Genomic DNA, 21,121 nt, shown 5'->3' with positions numbered 1-21,121 from the left:
CCCAGCCACTATCAGGTCTCCATGTCAATGTCCTGAAGGGTGCTGCCAGCTGGCAGGGTGCAGACCCAGAGCCCACGGGTCAGCCTCCTTAGGTCAGGGAGAGGTAACGCTGAGGCTGGCATGGGTTAGTCGCTGCTTTACTTTCTCCTGGGAGAAAAAAGGTGCTCACAGAGTTGTCACAGGGGGCTGGCTGGAGAGATAGCAAAACCAGAGGTGTGTGCTCCTGGCCACCAGACTTCTTGCTGCACCTTAGCTGGCCATTGGCTGTCGTGAGAACTGGGCAAATGAGACAAGGTGCAATGGGGCTACCAGCTGTCCTGTGTGAGACTCTCTGTGAGCTCTGTGTGCAGTTCGGGGACCTGGTGGCCTCCATTCCCTGGTAGCCAAGGTTGGCTCCCCTCTGGCATTTGCATGAAGCCAAGGTTTCCAGTCAGTTCCCTCAAATGCAAACTGCATCGTCTTTTACCTCAAGATCACCCTACCCATTTGGGCTGGACCCACCAGAGAGCTGGCACAGAGCACAGCAGGCTGCCTGCTGGACACTGCCTCGCTGGGCGTATGGACGCAAGTGCTCCTCTTCCCCTTGGCACACTCCCGATGGCTGTGGCCCACCAGCCTTCCCAGGGGTGGTTGTGGTGAGCTGGACTGCTGGTTCCCCCAGCTGCTGGATTTAAAGGCAGTGTGCAAACCGACAGGATAGCATTTCCCATCAGACACTGCCCTGATTTTTCTGTGTGCAGTGATGCTCCACAGGGTATAGATCTCTGAAGGACATATAGCTGAAAAGGCTTTTTTTGCTGGAATTATGTGGCTCCCTATAGAATACTTTGGTCTATTATTGCATGTGTGCTTCAAAAAATCAGACAAATTCTATGCAGTTATGACAAGTCAAAGCAGGGTGTTACCATTTCAAGCCACTAGTGAAGTTACTAGCTTCATTTGAAGTGCTAGTGCACTAGCAATAACAGGGTAACTTAGTTTCTGTCATTTAATTCTATCCCAGTAAGCCTGTATTTTAGACATGACAATAAAGATAAGCAGAAAAGAAACCAGGCCTGCAAGACCTCTATTCTCACCCTGGGGACCTGGGAATGTTCACGGGCAACCCCACCTGGACAGCCAAGCACTTGCTGGCTGAGCCCTCCTGCACGTACGCAGCTTCATCTTTTTTACCCCAATCAAGGTTTAAATCCTTGTTTGCTTTTCCCTTTTTGCCACCCGCCCCCCACCCCTTCATGTCTCCATTATGTATGTTTCGTGCCTTGAAGGTACCATCATGTGCAGCTGCAGGGCAGGAGCTGGGGCCATGGCATTTGCCTGCCAGCTCTCCAAAGGGCACAGCTCTGCTGGCAGCACTGGGACTGCTGTGACTAGCTGTATCAGTTGTGGATCTGGCACAAAATATCCTCAGGCAATGGTTTGTCATGAGAGGAATAAAAGGTGGTCAAGGAACTTCATAATCTGACATGCCGTAAATGCAACATGACTGCACATAGGGTTGACTTCCTTCACAGTATACCTAAATGCAGATGTAGCTGCTGCAGATAGGCATGCCTATGAAATCAGAGACTTCTGAAATGAGAGTTCTTAAATCACAGTACTCCGTCAGTATTGAACTATGGGACAATGAGGGGAGGCTTCTCTGCAAGAGCTTAGGCGCTGCAAGAAAGCCTGCCAGGTAGAGGGCTGCTGCTGGAAGTGTAAAGCAATGCAATGCCCATCCCAGTGAAGCGGCTGTGACTGTTGCACTACCTGATAGCTGGGACCAGCTCAGGGTGCGCCAATAGGCAGTTACTGCAGCTCAGCTGAGTCTCGATCTATCATGGGCAGCCCTACATCTACCCTGCAACTGAGGGGCTTTTAGAACCACATAGAAGGCCAGGGTTAGGTTCCTAAACGGTTGACACCTGGGCACTGAGGTGCCCTGCCTTCCCGATCAGTCTGAGCCCTCAGGCTGTATTTAACATTTTGCAGGCTGTCTTTATTATATAGTCATTGCCTACAAACTTGGAAGAGACACTTCAGTTGTAACATTAAAATAAATAGGGAAGTAATTCTGCACTGAGAGGAAAGGTTGGACAGAGTGATCCCTACAGAAAAGTCTGTGGGGTTCAGATCATTGTGGAGGCACGAAAAAGAAGGTGGAGCTATGGAAGGGGTGACAGGCTCACCAGTAACAGTGGATTTCATGGCTGAACTTCCTTACTGGAGATCAGTCTTGCACACTTTGTAACAACAACTGTTTGATATTCTGCACTGAAATAGTCTTGAAAGATGTCACTCCTTCATCACTGTTGCAGAGCCTGTGTACAAATTTTACATAGATGCACAAGGATGATCTTTATGGACATAACTTCTACTAATTTCAGGTGGCTGGTGTATCTGGTAGAGAATTAGAGCAACAAAATCTTATGACCAGCTGTGTCAGTTTTACCTCTCCATTCATTAGCCAATATGACAAGTCTGAATATTTCACAGCTTTAGGGCATTTCAAAAGATGAGAAACCTGATGCTTGACAGTGCTGACTAAACACATTCAGAACCCTGTGAACGTACATCCAACTTCTGACGTGTGTAACCAACATATAGGACTTCATCTGCATGTTTTCCACACTGTCACTATTTCTTTTAGTACGTGCTGCCTGAGATGCATTTGGAGGGGAAAGGTATTGTGATTGGCCTCAGTTAGGAAATCGTCAGTTGAAGGAGATGCACCTGGTTCTGTCTTTTATCAAGCAGAGAAGAGAATGGTGAGCCTGAAGTGGAGGTGGCAGGGTAGAGGCAGGAACAGAACAGTCAAATTTTTTGAGTCTTCTACAGCAAGAAAGACGTTATTCACCCAGACAAGGATATAGACGGGAGAAGGTAAGTCAGACATAGAGGCAAAAAGAGCTGGACTGAAGAAGCCCAGGAGTGCAGTGTCTAGCTACCAAGCTGTATTTTCCTCAAACCCCAAGTTTAATATTGCTCTCTTGCTAGTAATTGTCTGTGAAACCTGCTGGTAAAATGTGCACTCCATCTGTACCGGTAGTAGAGCCAGAGAGCAGGACAAGGACAACCTGATGCTGGGAGAAGCTCCTCAGAGCCTGTGGCAGAGATTGAGGCAATAAATATAGGTATCCTTTGGTATTAGCTTGCCATGCCTGTGTTCATCCAGGTCAAAATGCATCAATTGTAGTCTACATTCAGTGTTGTAATACTGATAAAGGAGAAAATTAAAGCTAGATGGAGGATTTGGCAGGGCATCCTTTAAACTCACGTTCTCTTTGTATAATGTAGCTATAATGATATACTTTAGCTGCTAATGTAGTGTAGTTTTTATGATAACTTTTTCTTGCAAAGTGCTGAATACTCTTTTTCCTTAAGTCACTGCATTTCAGGATACTGTAGCCTTGCAGGGGTGGGCCCTGTTTTCCAAGTATAGACATCATTTTAGAAGCAATTTCAGTTTGATTCCTCTGGATTAACATGCTGAAAAGAGAAGCTAGTATAAAAAGCAATTGACATGAGTTAAGAGAATTGGAATTTTCTTTGCTACTGTATTGCTTCTGTTTTACACCTTAGTTATTTCCTTTGTGAATGATTAATTAAGGTCCAAGTGATAAGATTAGGCAAATGTGCTGACTCAAAAAGTAATAGGGATGCAGGAAGAAATGAAAGGGAAAAGACATAGTAAATATTCAATGCATTTGCAATAAGATTATTTTTGCTAGGTCAAGGTAATACAGTTTTATTAGCTTGTGCTAAATGCACGTCTGGAATGATGACTTCAAAATAAACCTTAGAAACCTCTGTATTCAGACTAATGCAGATGTTCAGAACAACACAGAGACAGGTGTCTTTATGACTCCAAACATACTTGGTACACCTGAAGTAACTGAAGTGAAATCTGTTGACAGAGGATAGATTTTTAGAAGATTTATACCTTACGATATGAAGCGATAGCTTAGGTCTTCAGACTGGGAGCAGGAGAAAAATATTGAGCTCCTCACCACTAAGAGATCCCCCAACTCCTAGCTGGGCATCAGTATCCAGGTGTTTCTTGTACCCTCACTGACTCACTTTACATACTGGAAAGATTCCCTCACCTTCTGTCATGCCTAATGATAGGAAACATCTCTCCAGAGCATATTTTCCATGATCATCATCCCCACCTGGTCCTGGAATTCAGAGTTTACTGATAGCACAGGGCACATTTTGCAGGTGATAACTGTTTAAGGGCAACTTTATAGGCAACACAGGTGAGATCTAGACTTGCTGACTTCTCCTTGACTGATAGGCTGGCACTACTGGGGGAAAAAAAAAAAAAAAGTAAAAAAAAAATAAAAATAAAAGGGTGGGGAGGGGAAGGGAAATCAATGCTATATTGCCAGCTTTCCTGGAGGCTGAATTAGAAAGAAGTAAGTACAGAAGCAGGTAACTGTCCTTACTCCTTGTGAATAATCTTGACTGCTCAGATGTTTCTTGGAAGGGCATCTCTAATCATTAACTTCTTACCAGGGGTCATGGGAGGTCATTTGGCAGTCAGCTCCCATGACCAAAACCTAGGTTATTATTTATGATAAAAAAAAATGTACTGGGAGTTTGGTAAGCTTGGGAAATTCCTGAAAGACTGCTTTATTTTAAAACAAGATTTGCAAGCGGGCTTTCAAGTGGAGTTGAAAATACTGAAGGGCCTCAGCTGAATATATTGTAGGAGGTTTTTAATAGGAATAGTGAGGCCACTGGATTTTTGAGGAAAAGAATGTAAAAAGGAATACATTAATTTATGGCCATTGAAAGGAAAATTGAAAATATTAAGCGTTCAAAAATGTTTTGATTCAGAACAGAACTATTTATTTTACTGTCGTGCGTTCACATTGCTTAAGGTCACTTTAAATGAGAGTTTTCAGTTTGAAAAACACTAACGATTTGCATAGAATGACATTTTTTCAAAACATCCATTTCAAAACAGGTAATTAAATGAGAACTACCTCTTTCCTGCAAGCAACTTTTATTTTGATGAATCCACATATTCTGTGGACAGATTTAAAAATCTGCAACCACTTCTAGTCATGAAACATGCAGGATTCAAACCAATGTTAAATATCTATTTTAAATTTGCAATTTCTATTGTTTGTACTCCTCTTAGACAGCTTGAAAAATGATTGTACCACTAAGTGCCTCTGTTTTTAAGATGCCTCAGGCTGAAATTCCAAGGTGTTAAAAAACCTAGAACCTTAACATCACAAAACTCAAGTATTTGCAATCGATTTGCACTTTTGAAAATTAGGCTATTGTGTATTTGGTAAAATGAAATCAATAATATTTCATTCACGTAAAACAAAACATTGGGTTTGTATTCATAAAAAGTATTTTAAGATGTAGCTTTTTCCTTGGAAGCTAAAAGAGCTTCCAACAAAATATAGAATAATCATATTAAGTATATTTTAAGACAACATATACTGTTCATTCTTGTAATTTTCCACATTTTGACTATCACCTCAGTACTTTATCTGGAGAGCTAATAAATGACAAATGACATGCATTTTCCATTACTCTGCATTTCAGTTATTTATCAAGTTACCGCTAATAATTGAGTTGCCTTTATAAACTACCTTGAAAAATCTGATAGGACTCCATGGCGTGTAGCAAAGTATATAAGCATGAGGTTTCTATTGCTGGGTCTCAATTTGTCAGTTCAAATCATCTGACTTAGAAGTAACTCTTAAATCCTCATCATTTCACTGTTATCTGATTTGCAGGAATCCAAGACTTAAGCAACCATGTCCAGCCCCAGTGAGGCAGAACTCATTCACATGTTTAAGGGGATTGCCTTTACTACCAGGTCTTCTCCAGAACTTTTAAACTCCTTGGATACTTTTGATGCTAGAGAAGATGACATCCTTTTGGTTTCCTATCCTAAATCTGGTAAGTTCTACAGTTACGTGTTAATTGCAAGAATCTCAATTGTTTATTTCATGTTCTCTGCTTAAACTAGTTGGTAAATGTTTGTGTACAAGACATTGTACGCAGAAAGGATGAGAATCTATTATTCTGTCAGTAAGTGTTCAAATTACAAAAAAATATGGGTCATTTATCTAAATTTTGATTCTTTAATTGAAAATAATCTCAGGTGTCATATCAGAAAACAAATAAATATTTCTTTCTTTTAAGCAAAATCTGTACTTGAAGGATTTTCCTGAGGACTTCCCACATTCATTTATGAGCAAGCTGAGAGTTACATTAAGTTATTTGTATGCCTCTTGGCTGTAGATTTATTTATTCCTTATTCCCTCTTCCCCTGCCTCACTTGCACACAGAAGTACACACCAAAGAGGAAGCTCAACCTGGACTTTCCTAATACGCAGACTTAAGTTACTATGAGGAAACCCCTCCCGGTTATTATGAAATAAATAATAATATAACCACTTCTCAGCTGACGAGTAGTTTGTCTAATGAGATTGTTTTTATATCAATTATTAGCACTTCTCACAAAGTTACTTTGTACTTCAGCTACAGGCCTAATTTTTCCAGTATTTATACATTTGAAGCCAATGCGATTATTCAGTTATGTAAAGTTTCTTGAGTCTGGGGGATTAGAAGTATTGCTTGTGCACTAGCAAGCTGTTCCCACATGCGAAATGCATATTGCACATATTTTCTCAGTAACAAATCTTCCTTTTTTTTTCTTTTTTGTTTCCTCAAAATTACTTTTTTGCAGGCACTCATTGGCTTGCAGGAGTTATAACAAAGCTTTATAATACTCAAATAACACTAACCTCTCCCATTGAATTTGGTGACATTTCCACACTGGAGGAGCTGAATAAACTCTCATCAAAGAGAATCATCCCAACGCACTTGGACTACAACATGTTACCTCCAAATTTTAAGACTAAAAAATGCAAGGTAAGGCAAAAAGATATAAAAGCAGTGAGATATGTTAAGTGTCTATTAGGAATCTGTTTTGTCTTGTTGAGCCTTAATAATTTTCAAGTGCTTTACAGCTTCCAGAAGTGGTTTGCTGTGGGTTTTGGAGACACAGCTGACCAGCAGTCGAAGGCAGTGTGAGCAGGGACTGGGTTCTGCTCCTGCCCCACTGCTCCCACAGGGTGATCTGTATATGGGACATCACACAAAATAGGACATGAACATCTTATAATCAGAAATATATCATTAAGGATAGGGGGTGTTCTCATGGCCCTATTTCCTACTGGCTAGAGCACTGGCTTAGAAAATAGTTATCCTGGGTACTTGTATGCTGTTCTGAGCGTGAGGGTATTCTGCTCCTCCTGTTGAAGCTTTCTAAAGACCTATAAAAAGATATTGGGCAAACACAGGAGAACTGAAATGTGGGGGGCAGATTCAGATCACAGTTTGGAGTTCCTCCCATTCTAATGTGGGAGATGTTTAAAAAATAAGCTCTGGGTCTCAGATTTTATATTAAAAGTTAAAAATTTCAGAATTACTTGGATACAGACTTTTAGACCAAAGCTAATCTGAATGAAAGCCAAAATTTTTTTGCAACTGTTCCATGAATGTTAATTAGTAAATTATTTCATATGTTAGATATATGAGATTGTATGCCAGCTCATGAGTTAAAATGAACGCAGATTTTTTTCATAAAACTTTAAGATTACACAGCTCTAGCAAACACACCTCTGTCCACATAGAATTGTTTACTAACCACTACTGACTCCTGCCTAAGAAGAGACAAGTATATTTCTATTTTAATGGCATGGTCACCAAAAGAGGAATCCTAAAGGAAAGGGTTTTGATGGTGCAAACTGCCTCTGGAAACACTATGTTTATTTACATGCAGAGCTCCTGTAAAATAAACAAAGGGCATGATCGTTAAAATCATATCATCTTCATTTACAGATGATCTACATCAGCAGAAATCCAAAGGATACTGCAGTTTCCATGTATTATTACTACAGAGATAACCCAGCCCTTCCCACTATAGACACCTGGACTGCTTTCTTTGACTTGTTCTTAAAAGGAGATGGTAAGAATAAATGTTATGTTTTCTCCTTGCAGTTTGCATTAACTTATTTTGCACAGGAGGAGTTAAGAAACGTGAACTGTGTGAAAACTCCTTAATGAACTCCTTATTCATATGGTTTTGGTTGGGTTATTTTTTTTCAGGGTAAATTCTAATGCCAAACCAAACAACAGCAAATAATAGGATACTATCTTCAGCCCTGCAAGGAGACATGTTGATAAACAGCAGCATTCTTTCAGCACAACTGCTCTTTGCGAGGTTTTTTTTTCTGTTTTTTGACATATCTGTTAAAATACACATTCCCACGGACAAGTTGCTGATTTCATTTCTTCCCACAAACACTCTGAAACCCCTGACAACTTGTTGGTTCTGATGTGGATTGGCCTGTGTTAAAACTTTTCCAGCCTTGTCTTGTGAACCGCACTAATAGACTGCTTCCCACCAGGAATCCATGTTTGAACTGTGATAGAGGAGGTATGTGCGTGCAGCTCCTCCCGCGCTGACGCGGGGCAGGGGGGCTCAGCGCAGCCAGCTCCTGCCCTGGGCCAGCAGGCTGGTGGGGCACACGCTCGGTTTGAAGGTGCTTAGCCAGCCCCACGTGGCTCGCTGCCGTGCCAAAGCGCGGACAACGGGGCACACGGGGGGGACTGGCCCCAGGCTGCGCTGAGAGCTGTGCTCGCAGGTGTAGTGCCCCCTCCACTCCTGAAAATGGCTTTGGGCGACCCTTCAAAAGGAGTCCAGATGCTTTCATAAAGCCCTCCCGTACGCACCCTGCCTTGTGTGCTGTCTTAGTAGAGGGGTCCAAAGAGCAAGGACAAGAGTGAGATTTTTATGAGTGGCCGTGGTGGCATGGAAGCTGACAACAGGACCATGTTCCAGCTATCCACTCCCATTTTTAGTGTTTTATTACTCCTTTGAGGACATGTGTTCCTGCTAATACAACCACAGTGATGATAACGGCAACAATGATAGATTGGCTTGAAAACTTTGTCAGAAATGTGCCATTGCAGTCATCGTGGGTTTACATCACAGCTCCAGAAGTCAATTTGTCTACTGGCTTGTGGGGGCTCGGGTTCAGATCTTGTGTTTCTACTTCAGAGCAGCCCTAAGGCACATGCTCCTGCAATTTGCAGGCACTTGGCTTGTTTGGTATCAACTCTGAACATAAGGAGGGGGGTGTGGAAGAAAAGACGATTATATTAAATTTTAAAAGCATCTCCTATTTTTCTGTAAATCAGTAGCCACCTTCTATTTTCTGTGTGCTTATACACGGCATAAAACAATAACTACATTGGTTACAGTAGAAATTTATGTAAGAGTGATGGAGAGAGAGGTTGTCATTTTTGCTGCTCATAGAAACATATGAAGGTGGTGCTGCTTGATTCAGCTCCTGTAGTCCTGTTCCAGAGTTAATCTCCATTCAGAACAAGGGTGAGGACACAGAGATAACTGTGATGCTGTCCTTGGAGTCTCTGAGGCTGTGTGCTGTACCCCTGGAGCCAAGAGAGCTATTCTATGCTATCATTGGCTACATCCCCAGTGTGGGTGACCAGCAGAGCAGGATTTAATTGCACACTGTGGTGCACACATGCCTTGCATGTGTGATGTTAAGATGGTGCCTTACATATAGGGAACAACTACAGACTGCAGCTTTCAGCAAAATACTTAATGATAACTCAAACTTTGCAACCAAAATGATACCCATTACAATATTATACTTTTCTAGTGGCTGTTACAAAGAAAAGTCACAGTTCTGGAGAATGCTGGCTGTGACTGCTCTGTCCAGGCTTTTTCTTGTAGCCCTACAAGAGGCTTTCAACTCAGCTTTCAACAGAGTCCATCTTTTTCAACCAGAAGGGTCACAATTTTGTTTTTTTAAAGGAAAGCTGCAATTTAGCTGTCTTCCCATGGTTCAGCAAAAGGAGCATTCAGATAAAACAAGTACTACGAGTCAACTAAAAAAACACTAAGTTATCTATGTCATTGCCTGAATGATGTATTTGCATAACTTCCTTACATAATTCTTTGACGTTTAAAAATAATACTGGTTCCACTCTGTTTGGACACAACAGCTAACAACAGTGTGTTCCATTTAACAGACTCCTTATTTCATTTCCTAGCGAAGTGATCATATATCTGACCGTAGGCATGCAGACATTTGCTAGGATGGTCACATCTTGTTAGGCCAACACGTTTTCCTTCACTTATGGCTTTTCCTTAATTTGGAGCCTGTTTCCACTACAGAATCATATCTCGCAATAGGATCTGCATCTCTCATATGAAAATGAAGTCCAATAAGAATGGTAACCTCTTTGGATTGTAAGTTTGAGTCTCTTCACAATAAGAATTTAATGTTTTAGAGGAACACAGGGTGTATATTATGAAGGGATCGTTCCCTTAAATGTGTGAAGTACCATCAGAGTTATTTATGAATAACTTTTTTATGAATCTTACATGGGTTTTCTTTTCAGTTGTGTGTGGATCCTGGTTTGATCATTTCCTAAGTTGGGAAGAACATGAAAATGACAAAAACATCCTCTTTTTGTTCTATGAAGACATGAAGAAGGTAAATACACTCTCTGCTCTTATTTCAGAATGCATTACTTGTCATTTAATATTCTCTTTGATATTTTAACCATATTTTAAGGAAAAAGGATAAAGAAGGAAAATGTGAACGTATGTCTTTGGGCGTATTTTATATTTGCATAGAACTTCATATTAGTGAACTAATTCTGCACAAGTTTTATAAATACCAAATCCTGTGGGAGTTGCATTTCATAGATGCAGGAGTGGGACACGTATTACATGATTTTCCCCAGGCAACAGGAAGAATTTTAAGTTCCTCATTCTTGATCCTATGGAAAGACCAACCACAGACATCTGCTGAGGGCCACACATTCACCTGCTATACCCAACATTTCAGGTGAAATTTTCAAAATGATGTAAGACAACAGAACTACTCATGGTCAGAGGGCTTGTGCTCCCAATAAACAAGTAAATTAAAGGCTGGAGGGGTAGGAAAAAAGTTTTGATGAAAAGAAACTGTTATTCAAAAACTGCTTTGCTATTCTTAAAGTCAAATACCAACATACCTGTCAGAGAATGAATTTTTGGGTGAATAGAAAGTATTTTCTAGTGTTTCCATTAAAATATTTTTGTCCATTTTTGAGGGAGAAAAAAAAATCCACCATGAGTGGCACATGAACAAACTATTTTGGATCCTGAGTCACTTGTTGCATCTCTAAATACAGCATCTCCCACGTAATAAGCTATTTACACAGAAGCTGAGCTTTGAGTATTTCTCTATTCCCAGTGAAATAGTTCTGGGAGATTGCACACTTTACCTGAACTGGGAGAAAAACCATCAATGTAACTGTATTTGGTAACACATATCCACTCATTTTGGTGAGTATGAGTAAGAGGAGAATCAGGTTTACTGTACCTATAATCTACACAGTCCTATTACATGTTTAGCTTTGCTTGAAAGCAAATAAAACCATTACAAACTTGGTGTGTAATAAAAAGGATCACTTTTGGATCAGCTAGATGTCTGGTGATCAGCTCAGAAATATTAAAGCTTTGGTTTTCTTGTACCTCAGGATCTTGCTAAGATTGTAAAGGAAATCAGTTTATTCCTGGGTTTAAACATCAGTGACAATGACATCCAAGACATCTGCAAGAAGTCCTCGTTCTCAGAGATGAAAAGTGACACGGAGAAGGAGAACAGCGATCCCAGTCACACCGTTTGTGCGCTGACATCCGATAGGAAGCTCATTTTCCGAAAAGGTAAGTTCCCTGGCCTGGGCTTAACACAGCAGCTGGCGTGGGAACCCAGCAGTCCAGGGCTTTCACAGGCTGTAGTGACGCTTCGGGTCAGCCCAGCAAGCAATGACGGGATCCTTCAATTTGAAGCCATTGTAAAAATCACTGAGTTCTCTGGTTGCAAATGCTGATTTAACTAGAGAAGCACAGAGGTGTCTGAACAACAGCTTGACTAATATTGCTCTGTGGGAGCTTTTGAGCTAAAAGGAAAGGTTCATGACACATTATTCCTAATCTGTCTTTTTTTATCTAAAAGTTGACCACTCCAGTCTTTTACAACGTGTCCCCTCTGATATCACCTGCAAAGGTCACTTAGTTTACTGGAATGAGAAAGAGCGAGACCCGTTTCTTCCGAAGAAGACTGCTTGTAGCCTTTATCCTCTGTACCACCTCTTATCTTATGGAAATGTTCCTGAAAAAGGAATATGCTGACAATGACAACAAAAGAATGGATGACTTGGTCACCCGATGGCCTCATAGGTAGCCTTCAGACCTTGGCTAAGCTGGAATCTGTGGTAAAATCTTCAACAGTGCTTAGCTCAGATTTGACTTTAAAATACCTGCAGGAGCTGTTTTCTTGCTCCTAGCATTTGAGAAGCTTTCCCAGATTTGGATAATACGTAAATCAAAACCATCATGTTTAGATGGATTTTGATTACTTTTAACTGATTTTTGAACCATAATTGATAGTTTAAAACTAAGAGTTGTTTCCACTTTTATTAATCAAAAGAGTCACAAATAAATGTACCATAGGGGAACCATATATTTTGCTGATTCAGAATGTTTTTACCCATGAGCTGAAGCACATCCCAAAATAGTAGTCAGTAAAAAAACCCAAAAAACCAACTCAAACAAACAAAAAAACCCAAACCCACAGAACCTCAGATACACTTTTCTAAGTCAGTGAACTCTGAGAAAGATGTGTTGAAAAATCTGAAAAAATCCCAACTGTTTCATTTCAAAGTAGTTTGTTTGCAAATCCTGGGGTTTTAGCTAATTTCAGCTAATTTGCAGCTGATTTCAGATGGTTTACAGAAGATTGATATGTATATATTATTCTTCAGGCTCTCTTTTCTTGTCCTTGCTGTCTGGAATACCATTTTAGCCAGCAGTTTTGGGATGCAGGGTCTTTAGAGGATGCACATGAGGGGAAACTGTGAGCATTGTCTCATTGAAAGATGTCAGTTTGAAAAAAAATAAAAATACTGGGTAACAGCTGAAACACTTTACTGAACACAAGTGTGCGTGGTCACTCAGAAGTAGTTAACTGCCCACTCATCCGCAGAAAGCCCTGGAGATTAGTAGGAGTGGGTGGGATTCATCTATTGGGTCATTCTGGGCTCCCTTCTTAGGAGTCATCTTTAGTCAGCAGAGACCTATGGCTGCTTTTGGAGCACCATTAATGAATTGATGGGGTTTAGATGTTGACTAGGATGAGACGGGTTTCAGCCAGCAAGTAACCATTTCCTCTACTGCCTGTGAAAGAGCCCAGGTGGAGACCTTTAACTAAGGTGCAGCAAGGTTGCCTCTCTGCTGAGGTAACTGGGCTCTTGGAACCCTGCTGCTCTTCATGTACCACTTAGTGTTGGTGGCGCTAACCAAGTCTGAGGCTGAGGGTTTAGCAGCCTTTATGGATGATGATCCCGCTGCTTCCATCAGTCTCACCAGAGCAATAAACCAGTAACTTACGATCATGACCTACCGCAGAGACTATAGTTAACGTTGCAGTTTGCACAAATTATTAATACATTAACAAAACTGGGCTGCCTTTAAATAATTTTCTGCGCTATATGTTGCTAGTCTCACTGTTCTTTTTCTGCTCCTGCTCTCCTAGGTGCTGTTGGTGACTGGAAGAACCATTTCACTCCAAAACAGAATCAAAGGTTTGAGGAGATATTCAACGAGAAAATGAAACACAGCAAAATGGCAAAAAGTCTCACCTATGAGTTTTGACTCCATGTGAAGAACAATAGCCAGTTATCAACAAACATAGAGCAAATGGTGGTAAATCCTGCATGGGGGCTCCCATTCAGTTTATAATCCTCCCAATAGGAAGGATATTGGGGATAGGAAAATTCTTACACAATGCCAGAGCTGAGTGCAGTTTTCAGCAGGCAGATGAATATGGTTTTACAGAGTCAGGTGTCAGACCCATTTTTCTACAAGCAAATCTACTTTATAATTTATTTATTTTTTTGCTCTAGAGGGATAGGAATGGACGACTTAAATTTTGATTTAGGAATTTTACTCAAGACATTAAGGAAAAAACAAACCTGTAAGAATCTGAATACATACAAAGTCTAGAAACACATCATAAGAAAACAACCAAAGGTTTGACCCCAGAATCGCTCCCTCCCAGATCTACCATGATTTGGAAAGTGCCTAGCTTATCAGACTTCGTTATTGATACTTAAGTTGAAAACTGCAGCTGTACATTTGAAGATCTGGTTTGTTTATGAAATGTTTTTGTTTTGTTTTGTTTTCCCCCCAATATGTAGTTCTTTGCTGTAACTTATTTCTGGGTTAGGTACTGTATTGTGTTTGTGTTTTAAGTGCAACTGATGTAAATCCATATTAAATTTCTGCACCATATGCTGGAGAACTATAAATGCTTTGGGGTTTTTTTCCATTTGACTTTCTTCCTGTAAAATGTTTGTTTCCACTGTTTGGATGAGAACCATTTCACTTCACAGTCCTTGTGCGATAGTTCCACATCAACAGTTCCACTGTGGTAAACAAATTATAACTCTGAGACAGTTTAATCTGAACACAACTTATTTATTTACCCTGTCCTGGTAAGACAGATTTTCCAAGCATCAGTTGTCTGTGTTCGCATCTGAGGGAGTGCTCTATGAACCCAGCGAAGATTTTTCTTCTGATTTACTCCATGATGTGTCTTCTGTCCTCACCTTCAATTTGCTTAGTAGACTGGCTTTAAGGACTTCTCCCCAAACTAGTTCTCCCCCAATTCCAAGGCATCAGCAGGCAGAAAAGACAGCAAAAACTGATAGAAAAGAAACTCAGGCAGACAAGCACGATTACTCTGCTTTGACTCCTCTGTGCTCTGAAGGTACACACCTGTAAGGCAAGCTCATCCTCTGGCTGTGCTGTTTCTGAAAAGCTGAGGTATGGCTTCATGCACAGTCAACACAAACGCTCTCTCTGGCCACACATTTCACACTTGCCACACAGCTCTTTCATGTCATACCTTGCTTGTGCAAGCTGACATCAACACCTACCAATTTTGCATCTGCACAAATGATACAGAACTGATGTGCTGAAGAGATCAGTGAGAGAAAAGCCTGTTCCGATGGCAGTCCCTTGCCATTTACCAATTCAGCACAAAGGAGATGCTGCTGCTGAGCCCTTTTATGCAAATGACCCATTTGAAAACCAGAAGTCTGTCTGTATTGCTTTAGCCTTCTGACACTAAAATCACTCACTCTCCCTCTAAAATACCACAACCCCCTGTTGCCTTCCTTTCCAGTATCATTCTCCCACTACTAGTAAAAGGCAAGAGATCAGCCAATGAAGATGTCTTTTGCTTGAAGACTTTTTTTTTTTTCCTAGTCCTTTAAGTATGGAAAAAACCCCAAAGGGTCCTTGGGCAAACAAAGTTTGCAAGCAAGTTTATTAACTGCATTAAGAAGTCTTTAGACAAGCTTCACACAGTGCAGCCACACCTGAGGTAGAGTGCAGGAGATGGCTGGCTGTAATACCCTGAGAAAACAAGCAGCTCCTGCTAGGAAAACTAAAGGGAGCAGGTCCACCCCAGGCACTGACAGCCCAGTGCACCTGCAGGCAGCACAGCAAAACTCACCGACGCCAGAGGTCCAGAGAGCTAGGCTGGGCACTGCCGATAAAGGATGGCAGCATGTGATGCTAGCTACTAGCAACCAGTGTCTTCCAGCAGTTACTACACCTACAGTTTCTTTCATTGTCTTTTCTCTTGCTGTCCCCACTGTGCTGCAACTCCCCCTCCCTTCCTATGACTAGCAGAGAGATTACAACTGAATTTTTCAAAGAACTGTCAATCTGGCTCCACAAGTCATTTTGGCAGGTCATGGAGATGTTAAAACATTTCCAAAACTCCCATAGTAAGTTGTAAAAATGTCTCTTCCCCTCTCTGTTTTCTTTCTTTGTTCTCTGGCAGTTAAAACTTTTGGAGAGAAATTTCAGCCCTGCAAAATATAAAAATACTAGTCCAAAATGTACCTAGACCACAGCATTCTAGGCTTGGAAGAAACAACGCCCTGTGCAATCTATTACCTATAAATGATTACAATACTGCTTTCCTATTCAGGTAAGACATTCCACCTTCCTGAGTAAGGGCACTTCTCAAGATTGATTTAATTAGAGAGGACAGCATTAAACATTTATGCCATCACAGCTGAGACAGGAGGCTTCTATTCGCTCTCGTTGAAGTTAGCCTGCTTTGCTTGCTACCAGACGCATCTGGCCTTTGGGTCAGATGAAAAAGAGAACAAGAGCATGTGGAGTGCCAGAACTCCTGTGAGAGTAACACATGAATTCCAGTCTCGCTTCAGGGACCTCTCCCCTGAAAACATCACAACTATCTTCTAAAGCAGCTCCCAGGAAAGAAAAAAAGGTGCTCAGGTAAGCATCCTAGCAACCTGACTTCAAGCCGCATTAGTTCTGATACAATGAGTTTGATGCCTAAAGCAGTTTCTTGGAGGAAAACGATGACTAGTGAAAAAAATCTCTCCGAATAGCTTCGGGAATGCCTTCTAGAAGGTGCAAGTGAGTCTGGAGAAGTGAGGGGGGAAGAGCAGGCAGGGGAAGGAATCTGAGCCAGGTCTGGTACTCTTTGAAGCCAGGAGTCGTACAGGAAAATAGAGAAGACATAGGGGCAGAGGATCAATTGGTTGATTTCTGCACTGGGTCTAAGTAGAGCAGAGATGCTCTGGGGATCAAGACAAGACTTTACTTGTAAAGTAAACATGGAAGACCAGAGGGAATTTCCATGGGGCTCAGCTTCATCATCAACTGATGAAAGGAAAGACGGTCACTGACCAAAGCGCCCAGGGCACGCATGCTACAAAGAGCCAGTGGGGATGGGACAGGAAGAATCACGCCTGACAGAAAGGGCCGAGTGCGGGGGGTGAAGGCGATTGCTGAAAGACCATGCTCAGAAAGGGGGAAAAGGACTGAGTGGCCATATCACTGTCACCAGTTCCAGCCTCACAAGTGACCACAATCCACCTTCTTTGAAAGGACCAGCAACCACGAGAGACAATTCTGCAGCAATTTCTCTGTCAGACAGTCCTCCCCTTTTCCTCAATCTGCTTACCTGTCCTGCACACCACAGAGGATGAACTGGAGAAAAGGACAGCGAAAGATGGTGGGGGTGTGTGGTGAGCCAATGCCCTTTCCGGGCTCCCACAGAAGAGATGTCCTTGGCCAAGCAGAGAGGAGCAGCAGCATCTTGCAGCCCCAGCAGGGAGCCAGCGGGAGCACCCAACAGCTGCTTGCGTGAAAAACCCAGCAACAGAAGAGCATAAAGTCACAAATTACATTACTGTGCCTCCTTTTGGCCTTTTCCAAAATGGTCCTGCAGGCCAAGGCTAAGCGGAGAAACAGCTGTCTCTGAAATGACTGGCAACCCCACAGCACCAGAGACAGGTCTGCTCTGGTGCAGGCTCTGCAGCCATCCAGGCTTTCTGCCAGCAGAAAGGGAACCAGCTCTGCCTCCGAAAGGAACAGAAATGTTTGTTCTTCACTGACATCTACTGACTGCAGTGCTTTAACTGCAAAGCTCTGCACAAGAATTAGGCATTCATTTTTGCAGGATGCCGCAGGGCTCAAAAGTAGAAGCAGGGTCGGAAGGGAGTATCAGTCACGGGTCTGAGGGGAGCAGGTCTGTCTCTGGGTACCACAGGACTGCTTATGAAGTCCTCCATTTTTGACTGCCAGTGTCTGCAAGGATGTTCCTGGGAATGATCAATGTGCACCACTGAGAATCCACTAGCAGCTACAGTAGAGACAATGATAAGACAGGTGATGGCATTCATGTGTAAGCAAATATTGACACCTGGCAGTAATAGAAGTTTTCCTCTTCTGGCTGCAAGGCTTTTCTCTAAAACCAAGGATAACTGTGGTTTGTTGTTCTTGTGCCATTTGTGACTTTGGTAAAGCACTCAGACCTAATCCAACAGCCACACAGGTATCACTGTGCTGCTCAAACTGCAGTTAGTTGCCTAACTAAGAGGTACGAGGAATTAATCAGCCTACAACATTGCCTACTGGCTAAATTAAGGATTTACCTACAATAATAATAAAGAAAAGGTACAGCTGGACTTCAGTGGCAGGTGACTGAAGTGCAATAGAAAGATAGTTCATGTTTCTCTGTGCTATCCAAGCTCAGACACCAGTGACAGCAGCTTAATTGAAGCAGCCCAGGCTTGAGCTCCCCTACTTCTCAGCAGGGACATCAGTGCAGATGCAGTGCAAGGCAGATCCAGTTAGCTCACTCTTCTCTACATTGCCATGCACTGCCTGTAATTTTACCTTGAAAACCCCTACAATCTCTTGGCTTTCATTATAAATCAAATATGTGCTTCCCTTAAAATTTGAACAACATAAACTTGGGGAGCCTCGCTCTTATGAGCTGCAAGGTGCTCAATGACACAATAGTAAAAATCTGGCAGCGTATGAAGTACACAAGAGCAAGAAGTAAAAAGCAGCATGGCTTGCAGACAGCCCAGGGGTTTTTTTTTTACAGTGAGAGGACTAGGGCTTGTCTGCGAGTCATCAGAACTACTGCCCAAAAAACCCGTTCATACTCCAGTCTGGTGCAAGTGTAGCTTCAGCTCCCTTAAGAGAACACGTGGCAGCCTTCATGGAATTGACTGAATCCAAAGACAGATCATGATAAACATTCTGAAGAAATATTTAAGTCCATTAAGTCAAATGAATAGGGGTTTGTTTATATTTGTCTAGATCAGATTACTTCATCCCATTCTCCAGCTTTTTAGACCAGGCTTCACCTAATCAGTTACAACACTTCAGTTGGGCATCAGTGATCAAAACGATCAGTGACTGGTGACACAGCCCCTTCCAACTCGAGACCGTGCTGCTGTGGACAAGACATAACCTGGAAAAAAAGGTGGCAGAATAAAAGATAGTCAAACTCTTACATAGACTGTACAGGCAACAAAAAGTTGTGCAACCACAGCCTTAGTTAAAAGTTACATCCCTGGAGCGACCATCTTCACATTTCATTTTAATACCAGTGGCCATACTACCTCAGATATACGTCAATTTAGTCCAGAAACTTGTCTGCAAGAGTATGTGAACAAACAGGCCAAGCACAGGATATTCTCTCCACTATTCTCCCAACCTCCAAACACAATTTGTCCAAGAATTTTCTAAGCAATTTACTGTTAGTACCTAGTATCTATCTTATTATCACTTGGGTATTTCCCACACAAGAAGCAGGAGGAAGAAACCAAGGTTCAGAACCAGAGGAACCATATTGGGCGTCAGACTCATGGAACACATGGCCAAAGGCTGTTTTAAGTGTGCTGAAGTTTGTTAAATGTCCATGAGCCTCATCCAGCTTTGGAAATCCATGAGCTGCAAATGTTTTGAGGCCACAGGAAAACTGGAAAGCACTGCCAAATACAACGTGGCAAATTTATATTCCTCTGGCATCTGCTTTTGGTTACTGCTAGTTTCTTCAGTGGTCTTTCCCTAGCTCCTGTCCCTCTTAGCTTTACAGGTATCTTAACACAACTCCCTTCAGTCATCCTTCTTCCAAAGTGCACAATTCTTACTTGGCTATTGCTCACACTGAACCCGATTCCTTCCTTTCATCATCCATGTTACTTTCCCACAAACCTTTTGAGTGCTACCACCTTCTTAACATGTAAGAAACAAAACACACAGCATTTCAGATACGTGCAAATGACCGATTTATACAGTGGAATAATTACTTTTATCCTTTTTGTTCTATGCGCTTTTCCTAATAATCCCTAAAATTAAGTTTGGTCTTTTAACTGCTAGCACACATTATTTTTCTGGATTGTAACCGCTCAATAGAAATGGATATTCTTTATATATGACATTAGGATTGTTTTCCTGTTAAGCTCATTTATTTTATATACATCTCTACTCAGTTTCATCAACCCTGCTCCTTACTAACCTGAATGAATTGGTAGCATTGCCTCCACATTGCTCACTGCTCGTTCCCTTTAACACCTTTTCATAAACAATTAAAAAATCCTTCTATCTGTGAAAAGAAAACAATGCAACCCTTTCAGGGGAAGTGGTCTGTAAAGCTACAGAGGTGTGGGAGCCAGCATAACAGGACTGCTCCTAAATGTTTCTCCTTCCTCCAGTATCTCTAGCACTGCGAAAGCTCTACTAAACCAAAGCCACATACATACAAATGCATCTAGGATCAGAACCGGGGACAGATAAAACTGTCTGAGAGCAAGAGAGAGACAAACCTATCGTCCAAGGATTTTTCAAACAAGTACCTTAGTGACAAGTTTTTCTAACTCATTTATGCATCTGGTTAATGCATAACAGTGTTTTTCTTTCACTGGATGTACCTTATTATTGCTCTTAAAATGCTGGCATTAAGGATAATTAGTCCTGCTGGGTGTAACTAGACTCATTTGGAGTTACTTCTGGAAACAGGAAATAGTGTTTTAAGAGAATACTAATAGAAAATATAATTAAAACAAAACATTCCCACATGGACTCTTGAAAAACCTAGTCAACTAATGTGTGCTTAACGTTTAAAAGTATTAAGAATCTGAAATCATTAATTATTATAAAATACCTCTGACCTCAAAAGGCTGAGTTCTGTACGATTCTTATTGATTTGAAATGAACTAAGGTCAGAACACATTGGATCACCCTACAGGAAATAGCACAGAACTGGAGAGAAATATATATTGAATAAGAAAAAGATCAGCTGAAAATTAATGAAGCCAGAAGTAGGTAAGGGGCTAACCCCTACCCCTTGGGCCAAAGTTGGAAAATGTAGAGACAGTATGTTACTGTCTGTCCTTCTCCCCTCCCCTCAACTCCTCTGGCAAGAGCCACCAAACAGCCAAAACCAGTAGAGATCTCAAGGCCCAACCAAAATGGGAATTCTCTCTGAGAATATCCTGTCAAATAATTCTCAGTATGTTCTGCTCAATTTACAAGATTATTCTTCTACAGAAATACTGGGCTTGCTTTGACAGCTCAGAAGACAGAGATACGAATCATACCTTTTCACAAACACAGGCACAAAGCACGCAGCACTGTGAAACCAGCTATTTGAAAACATGGAACACAGGC

At 41.6% G+C, this 21,121-nt stretch overlaps 1 protein-coding gene across 1 annotated transcript; it reads left to right on the top strand.

The window, feature by feature from the left end:
- Window positions 1–5,750: 5,750 nt before the first annotated feature.
- On the top strand, window positions 5,751–21,121 carry LOC102056645 (sulfotransferase 6B1-like). The gene is made up of 6 exons (XM_005433705.3): window positions 5,751–5,910; window positions 6,704–6,888; window positions 7,861–7,987; window positions 10,456–10,550; window positions 11,584–11,770; window positions 13,641–21,121. Exons 1-6 carry the CDS (start codon window positions 5,766–5,768, stop codon window positions 13,757–13,759), a joined length of 858 nt encoding a protein of 285 aa, XP_005433762.1. The 5' UTR covers window positions 5,751–5,765; the 3' UTR covers window positions 13,760–21,121.

The sequence above is a fragment of the Falco cherrug genome, chromosome 5, assembly GCF_023634085.1.
Source record: "Falco cherrug isolate bFalChe1 chromosome 5, bFalChe1.pri, whole genome shotgun sequence".
NCBI lineage: Eukaryota > Metazoa > Chordata > Aves > Falconiformes > Falconidae > Falco > Falco cherrug.
This window is presented reverse-complemented; position numbering and strand designations above follow the sequence as displayed.

Bases quoted from the DNA above. Each gene is read 5' to 3' on its own strand.
- LOC102056645 (XM_005433705.3), top strand. From the start codon at position 5,766: ATGTCCAGCCCCAGTGAGGCAGAACTCATTCACATGTTTAAGGGGATT. The intron at 6,889-7,860 runs GTAAGGCAAAAA...CTTCATTTACAG, and splicing joins TTAAGACTAAAAAATGCAAG to ATGATCTACATCAGCAGAAA. The intron at 7,988-10,455 runs GTAAGAATAAAT...TTTTCTTTTCAG, and splicing joins CTTGTTCTTAAAAGGAGATG to TTGTGTGTGGATCCTGGTTT.